The 15,331-nt window shown below is 46.8% G+C and overlaps 1 protein-coding gene and 2 long non-coding RNA genes across 5 annotated transcripts in view; 1 reads left to right on the forward strand and 2 right to left on the reverse strand.

Annotated features, from left to right (window-relative positions):
* The window catches only part of LOC127600684 (uncharacterized), a 75,970-nt gene extending 65,096 nt beyond the window's left edge, over positions 1–10,874 (reverse strand). Inside the window, exon 1 of the long non-coding RNA XR_007962385.1 lies at positions 10,615–10,874. This is a non-coding gene — a long non-coding RNA (uncharacterized LOC127600684). The remainder of the gene's footprint in view (positions 1–10,614) is intronic.
* LOC127600690 (uncharacterized) lies at positions 293–791 on the reverse strand. The gene is made up of 2 exons (XR_007962393.1): positions 663–791; positions 293–429 (listed from the first exon to the last, which is right to left on the reverse strand). It is a non-coding gene; the product is annotated as an uncharacterized LOC127600690 (long non-coding RNA).
* Positions 307–12,993, forward strand: LOC127600487 (polycomb protein SCMH1-like). 3 transcript variants are annotated; one of them, XM_052065095.1, is made up of 16 exons: positions 307–459; positions 969–1,067; positions 1,695–1,767; positions 1,951–2,028; positions 2,389–2,459; positions 2,531–2,765; positions 2,856–2,944; positions 4,001–4,247; positions 6,324–6,562; positions 7,479–7,664; positions 8,454–8,580; positions 9,950–10,150; positions 10,221–10,391; positions 11,857–11,964; positions 12,037–12,170; positions 12,273–12,993. In XM_052065095.1, exons 3-16 carry the CDS (start codon positions 1,743–1,745, stop codon positions 12,390–12,392), a joined length of 2,031 nt encoding a protein of 676 aa, XP_051921055.1. In that variant the 5' UTR covers positions 307–459; positions 969–1,067; positions 1,695–1,742; the 3' UTR covers positions 12,393–12,993. The 3 variants fall into 3 exon arrangements, with proteins under 3 accessions (XP_051921055.1, XP_051921054.1, XP_051921056.1); XM_052065094.1 differs by having other exon boundaries at positions 316–468; XM_052065096.1 differs by lacking the exon at positions 307–459 and having other exon boundaries at positions 505–1,067; positions 4,004–4,247.
* The last annotated feature ends 2,338 nt before the right edge of the window (positions 12,994–15,331 follow it).

Consider the following 15,331-nt stretch of genomic DNA (forward strand, 5'->3'; position numbering starts at 1 on the left):
CTATGAATGCATATACAGTGTCTATCTATCTATCTATCTATCTATCTATCTATCTATCTATCTAGACAGATATATAAACAAATTGTAACGTTTTTTTCCATCTCTACTGAACAATTGTGTATCTATCCCACGAGATGAAGCGTGATTCTTGTGACGCTGTTCTTATAATATTGTACCCCATTTTGGCCACTGGGTTACGCTGTTTCCTCTTCTGACCATCTTGCAGCGTCTCGTCGTACCGTCTGGAAAATCCCCCTCAGCCCCCCAGCACCCCCAGTTTACTCAACCCCAATCGACATCCAGTCGCAAAAATGGCGGCGTGGCGGTAACTCCTTGGCAACAACAACACGCTACAAAGCCAGCAGCTCACGTCTCCAAACAAGACTTGACAGCTGCGTCTTCTATCAGGACACGGCGTCGTCGCGGAGCCTGCAAAAGCAAACGCGACCGCCTCAGAAAGTGTGTCTGGTACACTTCTTGTCGTACGCATTGCCATCATTGTATATATATTTTTTTAATACGGTCAACAACGAGCTAGCGCTTAGCATGCTACGCTAGTTAGCCTCCGAGCCTCGATTGCCTGCATTGGCACGTATGTGTTTGTCATAACAAGTCAAGTACTGTCATGTTACACGTACTGGCTTTTTTTTTGTGGGACTTACACCGTAGTGGTAGCGTTGGTTAGCCGAGCTCCTGACTAGCAACGCCGCCTGTCAAGCCGAGCTGGCAGGACTCCTCGGCTTGTGTGTCTGGGGGGGAAGCTAGGGGGAGGGAGGGGGAGGCTTTTGTACTTTGAATGAGGCGCCGCGCGTCTGCGTGTCACTAACGTGGGCGACCCAAGCTAACCGAACAGTGTGCTTTATTTTTCTGGCAGATTCGAGACTTCAGGGAGCCGAGGGGGGCTTTAGTTGAAAGTGAAGTTGAAGACCCCGTTAATGTTGCTGTTTTGTCATTCGTCGTCTTGGAAGGTGGCGGCTCGCTTGGACGAAAGAAAAAGGCGCACTTGTGTGGAAAACAAGCCGGTCTGGTGGGAAGAGAACATCGCTTAGCGGTCATGAACTTCTAAGGTAAGTCGGTGCCGTATTATCGGGGGTGTGGGGGGGTTCACTTCATTGTTGTCGCTATTCTTCACTCATCCATCAAACACTGCGTACACTCATTGGACGCTACGTTAGGTACACCTTCATGCACTGTCATGAGTTTTGAGATGCATTTCTCAGGCTGTTTCAGGTTCCATGACACGTCAAGTACGGGTTATTACTACTACGGTTGCAAAAAAACATGATTTGCGTCATCGATTAAAAGATGATCTCTATCCGCTTTCGTAGAGGACTCTAGAAATCGGAATATTTACTGTCGAGAAGCAACAGTTTTGACCATCACTTAGTTGTGACGTTATTGATTAATTGTTGCACCCCATTCGATAGGAGATGAATGATGAGAAACACCTCCATGAATACAGCAGTACAACCCCAATTATAAAGGTGTTTTGAAATGAATTCCTGAATTTTGTGGTTGGCCTGTTTACTAGAGTCCACAACTGATATACCATTTTCATATGCCCCTCTCGTTCAAAAGGCTAGATATGCTCAAAAGTTGCAGTGTTCTGAATATTCCCCCACATCCCACAAAAAAAGTCTTCAAATTGCGAGGAAAGTGTAAAAACGTTTTTTGTTTTGTTTTAATTCTCTCAGGGTGATCAGCTACTTTCATATCCTGAGATTGTTCCGTAGCAGTGGAGCATGAGGAAGCCTGCGCCGCAGAAAGGTAACATGTTATTATTGTGTCATTCAAAAGATTTATTGTATAGCTGGTCGCTGTTGCATTTGCATGTTATGGCATTTTCAGTGTTGTCTCTTTTTTTTTCCAAACTGCAATGCTGACTTCAAAAATTGACTGAGAGGAATTTCTCTGGTAAATTGATTTATTTTACTGTCAAAACCTTTTTAGCTATAGAGTGGATAGATGCAAGAAAGATCAAGCACGCTCGGAGTGGACGGCCCTCCCGGTTGCCGTCCCTGTTCCAAGGTAATTCTTATTAACTTGCCAAAGATCATTATGAGTCTCCATAAAAGTCACCGTCATAATGTGGGGGCAGAGTTGACCTTTGGAGTTATTTGCTTTCTGAAGTATCAGCTATAACAGAGATGGGGTCCACAATGCCGGCAACGGGGTGCAAATTAAATACCCGACTATCATTTATGCTTTGCAAGCAACGTCACTGGACAAGTCCACACGATGTCCCCCTCTCCTTATACACCACCCTTGAGGCCGCTCTTTGGGAAAGGCGTCACCAAATCACGCGACTTCAGAGCATTTAACTTCAGAGGCCCCAATTCTCAAAGCAAGTCCTGCACAAATGTATGAATCGTATTTCTTTCCACGCAGGCCATTTCAGTTGGGAGAAGTACCTCAAAGAGACAGGCGCCAGCGCAGCGCCCGTGTCATGCTTCCGTCAGGTAAGCGATAATCTTGTCGGCGTAGAAAACGGCAATCTGCCACTCACGTCTCAATCGACGACCCCCTCTAGAGCCTTACACCGCCCGTGAATGAGTTCAAAGCCGGCATGAAACTGGAGGCTCAGGACCCGCGCAACACCACGTCCACCTGCATCGCCACGGTGGTGGGCCTGACGGGGTCGCGGCTCCGCCTGCGCCTCGACGGCTCTGACAACAAGAACGACTTCTGGCGCCTGGTGGACTCGTCCGAGATCCAGCCCATTGGCAACTGCGAGAAGAGTGGCGGGATGTTGCAGCCCCCGCTTGGTAAAAGACCGCACACTGACATTGGCCGTGATTGATTGTGGTTTTTGGCCATCGACGGAATAGCTCAAATTCTGAAAATTCACGGGTCAGGTTTCCGTCTAAACGCATCCTCCTGGCCCTTGTTTCTTCTGAAGACACTAAATGGTGCTGAGATGGCGCCTCCGCGCATCTTTCACAAGGTAACTCTACATCACTCGCACGCAGGTCCTCAAATAGTCGTCTCCATTCGAGTAGACAGCATCTCAGTTCGTCATGCAATGATGAAAAGCGTGACAATTCAACAAAGATATGTTGGGGTGGGGGGGGGGGGGGGTTCCCTGACTGTTACTTTACTTTTGAAGTGGGGATTCATTCCGCATTCTCCCAATTTGGAGCCGATATTTACTTTCACTAAAAGGGAACTTATTGCCATCAAAATGTTAAAAAATAGGGCGGCCCGCCCGGTAGTCCAGTGGTTAGCACGTCGGCTTCACAGTGTACAGGTACCGGGTTCGATTCCAGCTCCGGCTTCCCTGTGTGGAGTTTGCGTGTTCTCCCCAGGCCTGCGTGGGTTTTCTCCGGGTGCTCCGGTTTCCTCTCACATTCCAAAAACATGCATGGCAGGCTGATTGAACGCTCTAAATTGTCCCTAGGTGTAAGTGTGAGCCTGGTTGGTTATTCGTCTCTGTGTGCCCTGCGATTGGCTGGCAACCGATTCAGGGTGTCCCCCGCCTACTGCCCGAAGACAGCTGGGATAGGCTCCAGCACCCCCCGCGACCCTTGTGAGGATCAAGCGGCTCGGAAGATGAGTGAATGTTAAAAGATAAACAAATGTTAAAAACAAATACAAACTCCAACACTTTTTTTTTGACAGTAAACATCGTTTTTAAATTCTAACAAGTTCAGGGACCTCCCGTGGTCATCGGCATGTCTTAAAAAGTGAAATGAAAACTTAAAACAATACCTCCATATTATTCTTCACCGTAAATAACATTTGCAAAATTTCAAAATACACGTCATGTTAAATTTTCACCGATCTTGTTTTCATTCCAAAGGGTTGAGACAGTTCCCAAAGTCAGCAGCATCTCTGATATAGTTTCTGATAAAGAAACTATAAATAAATAGTCCCTTGACCAGTTTTAAATTCAACCGTCACGGGCCGTAAGGTTTTCTGGGTTTCAAGGCCCCGCGCGAAATATTACGCCGTGTCACATCCTTCCGTACCGTGACCTTTTTCCCCCGCGCATCATCCACAGCAGGAGCCCCCCGCGCCAGAGCAGAACTCCTTCCAAGTGGGCATGAAACTGGAGGCGGTAGACCGCAAAAACCCTCACTTCATCTGCCCGGCCACTGTGGGCGCTCTGCGCGGAGTGGAGCTGCAGGTCACTTTTGACGGCTGGCGGGGGGCCTTCGACTACTACTGCCGCTACGACTCGCGCGACATCTTCCCGGTTGGCTGGTGCGCACGCACCGGGGACAACCTGCAGCCGCCCGGAACAAAAGGTACGCATGGCACATTTTGGCCTTTACTCCTGAGAAACGTCTATTTGAATGTATGCCAATAAGCTGTAGACCGGTGAGCAGATAGCAGGAGAAGAGCAGGGAGGACGAGTGTCGCTGAGGGCGCGAGACAAAAAAATTAATCTGCAAGGAAGGAAGCACGCGAGATGTCACGTGCGACTTTAATTTGAGCAGGGTAGCGAAGGTAAGAAGAGTGCAATAGCACAAATGCGCTTCAAGCGAGAGAATGAACGTTTCCCCCAGGAGGTTGCCGCTCGCGTGTGTTGCTGTGTGAAAACAAGAATTTGCTTTGCTCAACACTTCGGTGTGGGCAACGGCTGCCGCTGCTCAACGAACGCGTCACCGCAAGGTCCCAAAATATGTTAGTCAAGAATTAAACCCATCTGGAAGGATTCCCCCCCCCCCCCCCCCCCCCCACCGGATGAGAACTTGTTGCAACTTGCAACGCGGCATTGATCGGAGTATACAGTGAAACCCCGCTATGCGACCACCTCATTTAAACGACCACCTTAAAAATACGACCGGTTTTGTACAGTCCCAAATAGAACGCCTATGTACAGTATTGTATTGTATTGAAACCCTAGAAATGAGACTAGAAATGAGTTTTTTTTCTCTTGCCTTATACATACATAGACTATTCAAATGCTTAAATTTCTTTTGTGTACAATACAGTTGCATGTACAATCCATCATCATATTACTCTTTGTGTGTACATGACGCTACAGTATATTGTTGCATGTGAGCCACATTACTTCTGCATTATCATTACTGCATGCCATTTCAGAAATCAGACCACCCCGAAAATAAGACCACCTTGAGCAGTAACATAGGTGGTCTTATTTCTGAGGTTACACTGTATTTCATCTGAGATCGCCACAGGGTGTATATATTGTACACAAGTTTCCGTTCCCTCCTGCGCTTCTTGGAAGTAATTTTCCCGTGGCACCTGTCTGCCGAAGGTGTTTGATTGACTGTCGGTGTGACCTCCGATCTGTTAGCAGCTGCCTTCCTCACACTGAGTGGCGCCTCAAAGGCTAGCATTCACACCGCCGGTTTGAAAGGCAAGCTGGGTTCAAATCTTGCCTAGATTTGCCGCCTTGTTCCATTCGATTTAGACAATGCTCACGATGCGCTAATTAGGCAACAAGAAAATTCTGTGTAAGAAATCCCAAAAGAAAACAATGGAAATTGAAGTCATCATTTCCAAGGTCAAAAGGTCACCATCATAAGTCCCTTTTCAACTCCTTCACGACAGCGGATGTTTATATCTGTGAACTAGAATCGGACCGTTTTGAAAAGCTAAGCCTCGGAAGACGCTCTCGCCGAGCATGGTCTGCGGTAGTCAGGTTTGTAAACCACTCATGGCCAACATATCGTTCTTGATGGCGCTGTTGCGTCCTTTTGGCTTTTGAGATCAGCACAGCTTTTGAGTGGAAGAAAAAGATTCATCGGGGTCGTTCGACTTGCGTCTATTATGAGGGAGAGGACACGTTTAGCTACCTTACACTTGAGCCGGCTACACGTACTGTATGTTTGGTATAAGCAGAGCATATGTCGCGAGTTGCTAGCAGAAAAACGGTGTTTCACAGTCAAGAGAAAAGACGTTGCTTATATTTTGACAGAAGACAATATTCTGTGGGTCTTAAAAATTATCCAAATTCTACCGAGCAGCCTGGACAGAGACGCGTGTACCGTTTCCTTAGGAGCAATTTTTTTTTTTCATCACACTTTCCCTCTTTGCCATCACTGGTGCCTTTATTTATTTTTTTTAATTGCCCAAAAAGGGAAACAAAGAGATATATTGCTTGGCATCGGGATAGTTGGATTGAATGAATGAGCTGCCTTTAATGCGACAGTATTGCCAGTATCATGAAGTGTTTGTAGGACAGCGTTTCTCATTGAACAGCCTCATGTAGCCTCGAGCTCTTTCCCTCCCGCGTGATCATATGACTCGGTATTCATTTTACTATGTTGTGTTTCCCGAAACATTCCTGGTAACCCACGCCCTGTTTTTTTTTGTTTTGTTTTGTTTTTTCCCGCCCCTGTCTACTATTGCAGCTGTGATGCCAAAGACCAGCGGACCGTTAACGGACGGGGCCGTCGAGACCTCGGCCGTGCACACGACCCCCGCGGTAAGCAAAGCCGGCGGCCAGAGGGGCCGCAAACCCGGACGGCGAAAAGTCAAGGGCTCTTGGAGTCAAAAGGCCTCAGCCTTGGGACCGCCAAGCATCCAGACGGAGAAAAGCCTGGAGCCCGTTAAGATCCCCAAGAAACGAGGACCCAAACCGGGACGTAAGGTAGGTTGCAGACGCTCTAATTTTTCTAATTTCAAATTCACGGGCCACAGCGCTGGCCCTTGATGATGTTGGTCGAAGCAAAACTTCTTGAAGCTAACTTTCGCTAGCATAATAGCTCTCTAGCAGAATAGCTCTCTAGCAATCTCAACCCATACATTCAATAATCAGCATCTTTGTAAGTGTAATGTTTTGTTTTTTTGTTTTGTTTTTGTCATATTTTTTAGATTAATAAATAAATATGTATAAAATAATAAATACATATAAATAAATTACATAAATAACATACATTGTATTTTGTGTGCTATCATATTTGTCACGTCCCGTGTTTGCCAGCAGGGGGCGGGCTTTCTGCCCGCCGTTTACACACCTGTCACCCATTTGGGAGTAATTGCTCAGCCTTTATTTGGACGCTCTGGCAGTCTACTCACTGCCGGAGAATTCCACGCCGCGCCAATATTCTCTCGCTCAAATTACTATTTGGATTATTTGTTGCCTCTTAGCCTTGTGGCTGTTATTACGCGCCATTATTCCTATTACATACGAAATTTATATAATCGTCTAATCAGACCTTCCTTGCCATTTGTTTTCCGCAAGCGTTTTCTGTTGTTCCCTTTATTCTATCCCTGGTCCGTATTTTGACCAGCGTTTTTTGTTATTCTCCCTGTCGGGTATTTTGTGTTCGTCATTAAAGACTCCTTTTGTTCTCTGACAAAATCTCTTTTGTGTCTGCTATTTCGGGGATTCACCTTTCAGTTATTTTGTTGTGCACGAAGCAATAATTCCATCGCTTCGGGCACAACGTGACAATATTGCTGCTAAGTCCCCACCAAGTCTACCGAGTTTTTGGCAGTGCGGTACCGCCCCCCCCCCCCCCCCCCCATTATTTCTATCATCAAGCTGCTTTGCCTCATTGCAGTTGGGCTGGGTAAAGAGAGCCAGCTTCCTGCCAGAGGCCACGGCCGGGCCCGGGCGGCCTACGACTGCTCCGGGACGACCCCGCGGCAGAGTCCCGGTCAACTGGGCGCAGAGGTTGGCCCTGCCACAGATACAGGACGCACCCGTCAAGATTCCAAAGAAAAGAGGGCCAAAGCCTGGCAGCAAGGTAGCGGTTGCACACCTAATGGCTTTTGACAAGTACAGCAGATTGTTTTTCTGTGTGACGCTTCCACTTAGTAAGCTGGCAAACAAATCATAAAAGTGGCCATCAAACACGAATCATAATAATGGAGCCAGCGGAGAGCAGTCGTCGAAGCTGCCAAGCGGCCAGGATTGCCAGTACTGTATTTTGATTGATTTCTTGGCCTGTAGCTTTTACTTTGTAGCTGCTGTTTCTCATGCGACGCCAAAACAACTGCCAACCATTTTTACTTTACGGTTATCTCGCAAAACTATGCAAAAAAAAGCTTAAGAGATCAGCCCCTCAACACCCCCCCAAAAAAAGTTTTAGCATTAGGGCTACCACTCTGGATTATTTTTAGAATTGATTATTCCTTCCATTAATCAGATCCAATTTTATTGTCGCCTTTAAAGTGTAATACAAAATATTTTCTCCCCTATTTCTGTTTACGCTCCAATTATTTATGCGGAATTGTTTAGCGGTAAACAAAACAAGAACTAAACGCCAGTGACGCAATATCACATGCGAGGAATTGATTTAGTTACTTGGTTGGCTTATTGTTTGCCAAGGTCAAAGCAGATGCTTGCAAATTATTTATTTATTTATTTTTTTTAAATAAAACCCAAAAGATAATCAGTTTGCTTTTACAAAGGACTCCGATAATCCGATAAATACAGTTGAAAAAGCTGAAATCAGGAGATTTAGACCATTTTAAGTGAAACAATGACAGCTGACTGCCCAAATTTCCTGATGCCGTGACGCTTCTGTGTCCAGAGAAAACCTCGCCTGGTGCCTCACCCGGTCCCCACGTCTCCCACCAGCAGCACCCCAGAGCCCGACACCAGCACTGTGCCGCTCGACAATGCCACCATCCCCAAATTTGCACTACAGGCACCTACAGGTACCAAAAATAGTTTGCACCCGCCGCTCTATTGCGTTTTTATGGGGCTTTTACAGTACCCGCAAATGGGACAGAGACCGGTCAGTAAACGCAAAAATCGGCAAGTTAAATGACGCTGCGGTGAAACAAATGAATGAATGAATAAATCTTACAACAAACTACATGACGCTCCCAAACTCACTTCAACATAGTGCCTTAGCTCCAAGACGGCACCAAGTAATTTTAATGCAGACAAGGTTTTGGTCTGAGCACAAAAACAGCAAATATTACTTTTCAACGAAGAACCGACACAAATCCGCGACGAGGTGCAAGATGCAAGTAGCGAATCGCAAATATGTGGGCTTACACCAGGGGTGTCCAAAGTTTTTGCCAAGGGGGCCAGATTTTATGTGGTAAAATGTCGGGGGGCCGACCTTGGCTGACATTCTTTACATTGAAAAATATTGTTCAACAATTTTAGTAAGCCCGTCTGTTTCACATTTCCATTTTTATTTGAATTTCAACAATCTTAAGAATTTCTTTTGGTTCATTTGAAACAGGTATATCACATGCAACTGCTTATTCACTTGACTTTTTCTTGGACAGAAGTCTCCTGAGTGCAAATTGATTGATTTGAAACATAAAATGTATCACCATGACTTTTCAATAGTCACAAAACCTTTGACTCGAACAGCAGGGAAATGAACAAGCAATACACATATCCACAACTGCAAGGATCATTTGAAATATGACATATCAGTCAATATAAACACAGAGTGATGTCTTAACTCGTGAGTGATGCCCTCTAGTGTCTAAATGCTATTACTCATTTAGTGAATGCTATTACTCATTTAGCCACTAGAGGGAAGCAGTACTCTATGAAACATCACTCACCAGTCTACGAGACCTCAGTCAATGCAACACATGTTCCATTGCGCCCAACCTGCGGCCCAGACGGCACTGATTTTATGACAGGGGCCGAGGGCCGGATGAAATTCGACCGCGGGGCGGATTTGGCCCCCGGGCCGGACTTTGGACATGCCTGGCTTACACTCTACACACATTTACTCGGATGCCCCCGCATGCGAGAAAGGCAAGCCACAATCGCCATCGCCATTTATTGATTTCCTGGAGAACAGTCAAACGCATAACCACAATGAAGGACACTCGCACAAGAGCTGCTGTCGGCCACAACTCACATCCGGCTCACGCACATCGCAATCCACCCCACCAGGCCCCGCCTCTTAAAGGCACATGCACGTATCCATACGCTACATTACGCAGAGTATTCTCAACACATTGGCATCCCAGAGTTTCACCTACTACGGTGGATCTGGAACGTATCCACGCCGACGATAAACGGGGCTTCGTTGTCTTTTTGTCCCCCTAGTATGCGTCTACCTAAACAAGTACGGCAAGGTCGGTCCCCATCTGAACCAGCGGCGCATCCAGCAGCTGCCGGACCACTTTGGGCCCGCCCAGGCGTCGTCGGTGCTTCAGCAGTGCGTCCAAGCCTGCGTCGACTCCGCCCACAACCAGGCCAGCGTCTTCTCCTGCCTTAAACCCGGCCAGGGCGGTGAAGTCATTTCAGGTGAGGTTTTTTTTGCCCATCAAATGACCCGCAACGGAAATCCAATTTGCGGGTGGATTTGTGCTCGCAGCCTTCTTCGAAAAGCAGCAGCACACGTTGACGCTGCCCACCGCCAGCAGCGTCACCTACGTCCTCCGCTTCCTGGAGAAGCTCTGCCACAATCTACACTGCGACCCGCTTTTTGGCAGTCAGCCTGTGGCCAGAGAAAGCCTGCATTACGACAGACGCACCTTCATTACAGGTACGCGTCGATTCGGCCGTTTGGGTTAAATGACAGTTGTCGTCAGCCCCAATTTCTCGCGGGTGATTTGCGACCCACTTGCAAAGATCCGCAATATACTCTCTACAGCGGTGCCTTCAGTGACCCAGCTTTCGAGCCATCATTGGGCGATTTTTTTTCTCTCCTTGCAAGCACAAACTCAAGATACAAGCATGGTCTGGTGGAACTTAGCTCAGTTCTTTACCTCAAGCAGCAGGTCTCTTCACGTGTTCACACCCGCATGTTGCTGACTTGAAACTCCTCCCAATCCGCTTTGTAGTAAATCCATTCAACTCTTTTTTTTTTTCAAGAGAGGCCAAACTTTGGGCATCTTTTCAACTATTCAGTGTGGCTCAGTAGGAAGGAAGGAAGGAAGTTGGACATTTGTTGCTGAGTGGCTGTGTCCGTCAGCAATAAATGTCCCTGTGGAAACATGAAAAGTGGCCAAACATGATCCTAATGCCACAAACATGATATGAAAATCATTCATTATAGTTTTGAGGCAGAGATTTTTGTAGCAAGCAATTTTTGTGATCGACTTCAAGTGAGGCAAGTCCCCCCCGCCCTCATGCCGGTCTGTAAAGTGGACATTTATGGTCTAATTTAAAGAGAAACCGCTTTATGTGGGGATCTGTTCAACTGAATTACACTGTGGCGTTCAATGGCCAAGTGTGCGGCGTGGAATTGGCAACGCTGGTTTTTAGTGGCGTTAAAGGAAAATTGTCTTTTGTATCCGGAAAGATGACATTTAAAGAAAGTGGTCAAGGTGTCAACTGTGAAGCTTTTTATTTTTATTCATTCATTCATTCATTCATCTTCCGAGCCGCTTGATCCTCACTAGGGTCGCGGGGGGTGCTGGAGCCTATCCCAGCTGTCTCCGGGCAGTAGGCGGGGGACACCCTGAATCGGTTGCCAGCCAATCGCAGGGCACACAGAGACGAACAACCATTCGCACTCACACTCACACCTAGGGACAATTTAGAGTGTTCAATCAGCCTGCCATGCATATTTTTGGAATGTGGGAGGAAACCGGAGCACCTGGAGAAAACCCACGCAGGAGAACATGTGAACTCCACACAGGGAGGTCGGAGCTGGAATCGAACCCGGTACCTCTGCACTGTGAAGCCGGCGTGCTAACCACTGGACTACCGGGCCGCCCGCTTTTTATTTTTAGTTTTTATTTATTTATTTTGTGAGACAATCCGTGTAGCTGATGTCAACCTTTTTATGCAACCCGATGACATGGTAAGCCGTCCCTGAAAGGGTTAAAAAAAAAAAATCCTCCAAATGGCATCTGTCAAGTTCAATTCTTCAGTCGAGTCTGAACGCATTCTTAATCAGCAAAGCTGACTATACGGCGGCGTTTGAAGAAAACGTTTGTGGCGTGGCATCTATAAAGATGACATTTAGTTGAACTATTTGCACATTTCATCACTGCGTTGGTCAGGGGAGCCCGCTGTCACGGCGACGTTGGAACGTTCAAAGACCAGCCCCCTCTCCCCGAGCTCGTCAACGCCAACGTCGGGGATCCGTGTGCATCGTGCCAGCTCATCGGGTAAATACACACGACACACACTCGTGAGCACACGCCCCCGGACGTCCCTGTAATGAGTCTGCGCTGGTGCAGGATCAAGTTGTTTTGGGGAGGGCACCAAATCTGGCGGTCAGGACCCCAACCTGTGGAGCGTAGACGACGTCATGCGCTACATCAAAGACATCGACCCCGTGCTGGCACCACACGCCGACCTGTTCAGGAAACACGTAAGACAAAGCCGCGATATATTTCAGCATGCGAAGTAGGAATGAAGACAATCATTTGTAAGGGGCGACTGTGCAATGAACGCGCAATGTCCTCTGTGGCAGGAAATCGACGGCAAGGCGCTGCTGCTGTTGCGCAGCGACACGATGATGAAGTATATGGGATTGAAGCTGGGCCCCGCCCTCAAACTCACCTTTCACATCGACAGGCTCAAACGAACCTGAGCACAGGAGGAGCCCGATGTTCCGCGGATTTGCCTTCCAAAGGTCTTCGCTCACTTCCAGGAGCACGATTTGACTCGTTGCGTATATCGGCGCCATCTTCGGAACCACGTCCACCTCATCCAATGAGGACATTGATTTCATGTAGCACAATCCAGCCCCAAGGCAGCATGGGATATGTCTGTAGTCTTTTTTTTTTTTTTTTTAATGACAATTACACATCAAATGGGCTTTTTTTTAATAGCCCGATTGTACATTTTCACTTTTTATACTTTTAATATAATGTGTTTTGCCTTTTTGTTCGAGAACGTTCACTGATATAATCACTACGTTCGGTGCAAAGAGCTGGCAGTGCTTGTAACAAACGTCTCTTTAGAGGCGAACGCAACACTATGGCCAGAGGAATTTCCTTTTTATCGCTAAAGGACAAAAGTATAATCATTTTGCCGTGACAACGTCTGTCGTTTCTTGTTATCTGTGTCATTTACATTGGTCATTTGTACTTATTAAAAAAAAAAAAGTTTTGATACTATAATATTAGAGTTCCTACTTGAAGTCTATCACCCGTTAACACTGTTAAATAAATATATAATGTAACTTTTAATTGCTCATATTGTGTTTTGAGTGTGTTGGACACGTACTACATACAATACAATAGTTGACATCTTTCACAACAGCTGCAGCCGCAACGAAGCACTTTCCACAACATTTGCCATAAGGTAACAATAACACAACAGCGCACGTAACATTAAAAACATCGACAATAAAATAATCAAATACAGAGATTGGTTCAGTTCTCCTCTTCCACCGAGATCCGCTTCACTTCCATGCACGAATACTATTTTTAAAAAAATTATATATATAAATATATATACATTTAAGGCGGCCCGGTAGTCCAGTGGCTAGCACGTCGGCTTCACAGTGCAGAGGTACCAGGTTCGATTCCAGCTTCGGCCTCCCTGTGTGGAGTTTGCATGTTCTCCCCGGGCCTGCGTGGGTTTTCTCCGGGTGCTCCGGTTTCCTCCCACATTCCAAAAACATGCATGGCAGGCTGATTGAACACTCTAAATTGTCCCTAGGTGTGAGTGCGAGTGCTAATGGTTGTTCGTTTTTGTGTGCCCTGTGATTGGCTGGCAACCGATTCAGGGTGTCCCCCGCCTACTGCCCACAGACAGCTGGGATAGGCTCCAGCACCCCCCGCGACCCTAGTGAGGATCAAGCGGCTCGGAAGATGAATGAATGAATGAATATATATTTAAAGTCAGAGGACAATGCAGTATGTAAATAGCTGAACCGTCAATACCTTACACCGACACCTTTTAGCCAGCAGGGGGTAGCAGAGTCGCACTATGGCTCCTTCCTTCCCTCCCACCCTCCCTTCCTTAGTCTCCTTGGTGTTTCTCCTTGGGACTGTGACATGTTGTGCCATGGGTGGGCCACATCTCCATCTGTTCCCCTCAGCACCATCATCACCATGTTGTTTTTTTTTCTTTCCTACTCGGACTCTTCATAAGCAGCCATTTTTGTATCCGCCACACCATTTTGTGTGTGCTCGGTGATGACAACAACGGCCTTCACTGTCCTTGTTTGTCACCGCGCCACTGGGCTTCTCTTAGCATGTGCGATGCGTGACGTCGGCAAAAAACGTTCAACCGCATCCTCTGAGTGCAAACAGGAAAAGAGTGACCCAGCCCACTGATTGTAACTGACGTGCGTGTGTGAGAGAACACTACACACAATGTCACAAGCCAGGGCCCTGATGCCTGCCTGGGCTTATTGTTCATGCTAGCCAGTGTGTGTGTGTGTGTGTGTGTTTCGGGGGGAGGGGGGGGGCGTAAGTGGCGCTATTTATAGCCAGAAATAACAGCTCTTTGTGCTCAATATTGCACATTTGTGAAAGTGCTGCCTGGCCCATGGTCACCTCTTGAAGCGCGTTTGAGATGTATTGTAATGAGTGACACGTAATAGATCGCAGTGCTTCAACCTGGACGTGTATGTGCAAGATTTACGTAGTCATACATCACATGACGTAGGAAGGTGTTGTCGATGTGCGTAGAAGCACGAACAGGTTGGCTTGTTCGACTGTATATTCAAAACGTCTGTTCCAAGAAAGGAGGCTTCAAGCTGTTTTTGACACTCTAAGCTGAAGTTTATTCTCAAACTAAGCAAAAAAAAAATTTTTTAACTACACAAAGTATTGCACGCCGCTTATTTAAATGATCTGCCTCTACTAGCTTAATGCTTACGTACTATGGGATACTGCATAGGCACATGGGCTAAGAGTTAGCATGTGATGGTTTTGTTCAAGCAAGATATCTAAACACAAACCTATTTTCTTTATCCACTGCGAAGAACAACCAACATGATAGCCCTACAAAGAAGCCGAGGCAAAAATGTTTGAATTTTCTTTCAAGGTGGCTAGACCAGACATTTTCTCAAAGGAGACAATTCTTTGACACAGTACTTGAATTATGAGCATAGGTCTCAGATTGAATTTAACTCGTACCTCAAGGCACCACGAAGAATTTATTCACAACAGTCTATACCCTTCTTTGGCCGCATTTATCTAGGTTGCATTGCCTCCATTTTTTTTTGTCTCAATCAGATTTCATCCGTGGGTTTTCTCCGGGTATTTCGGTTTCCTCCCACATTCCAAAAACATGCATGGCAAGCGGATTGAACACTCTAAATTGTCCTTAGGTGTGAGTGTGAGTGCGAATGGTTGTTCGTTTCTGTGTGCCCTGCGATTGGCTGGCAACCGATTCAGGGTGTCCCCCGCCTACTACTACGGCTGGGATAGGCGCCAGCACCCCCCGCGACCCTTGTGAGGATAAAGCGGATCGGAAAATGGATGGATGGATGTGTTGCTATGCCAATCTAATCTGCCTCTCGTCTTCACAATCAGGATTGCTTGCCCACATCACGTACTCCTTCACAGCTAT

The sequence above is a fragment of the Hippocampus zosterae genome, chromosome 5 (genome assembly GCF_025434085.1).
Source record: "Hippocampus zosterae strain Florida chromosome 5, ASM2543408v3, whole genome shotgun sequence".
NCBI lineage: Eukaryota > Metazoa > Chordata > Actinopteri > Syngnathiformes > Syngnathidae > Hippocampus > Hippocampus zosterae.

What these genes read in the sequence shown, in the direction of transcription:
- LOC127600487 (XM_052065095.1), top strand. Translation starts at nt 1,743, where the DNA reads ATGAGGAAGCCTGCGCCGCAGAAAG. An exon ending in GCAGCCGCCCGGAACAAAAG is followed by an intron (nt 4,248 to 6,323) that starts GTACGCATGGCA and finishes CTACTATTGCAG; the next exon opens with CTGTGATGCCAAAGACCAGC. An exon ending in CAGACGCACCTTCATTACAG is followed by an intron (nt 10,392 to 11,856) that starts GTACGCGTCGAT and finishes TGCGTTGGTCAG; the next exon opens with GGGAGCCCGCTGTCACGGCG.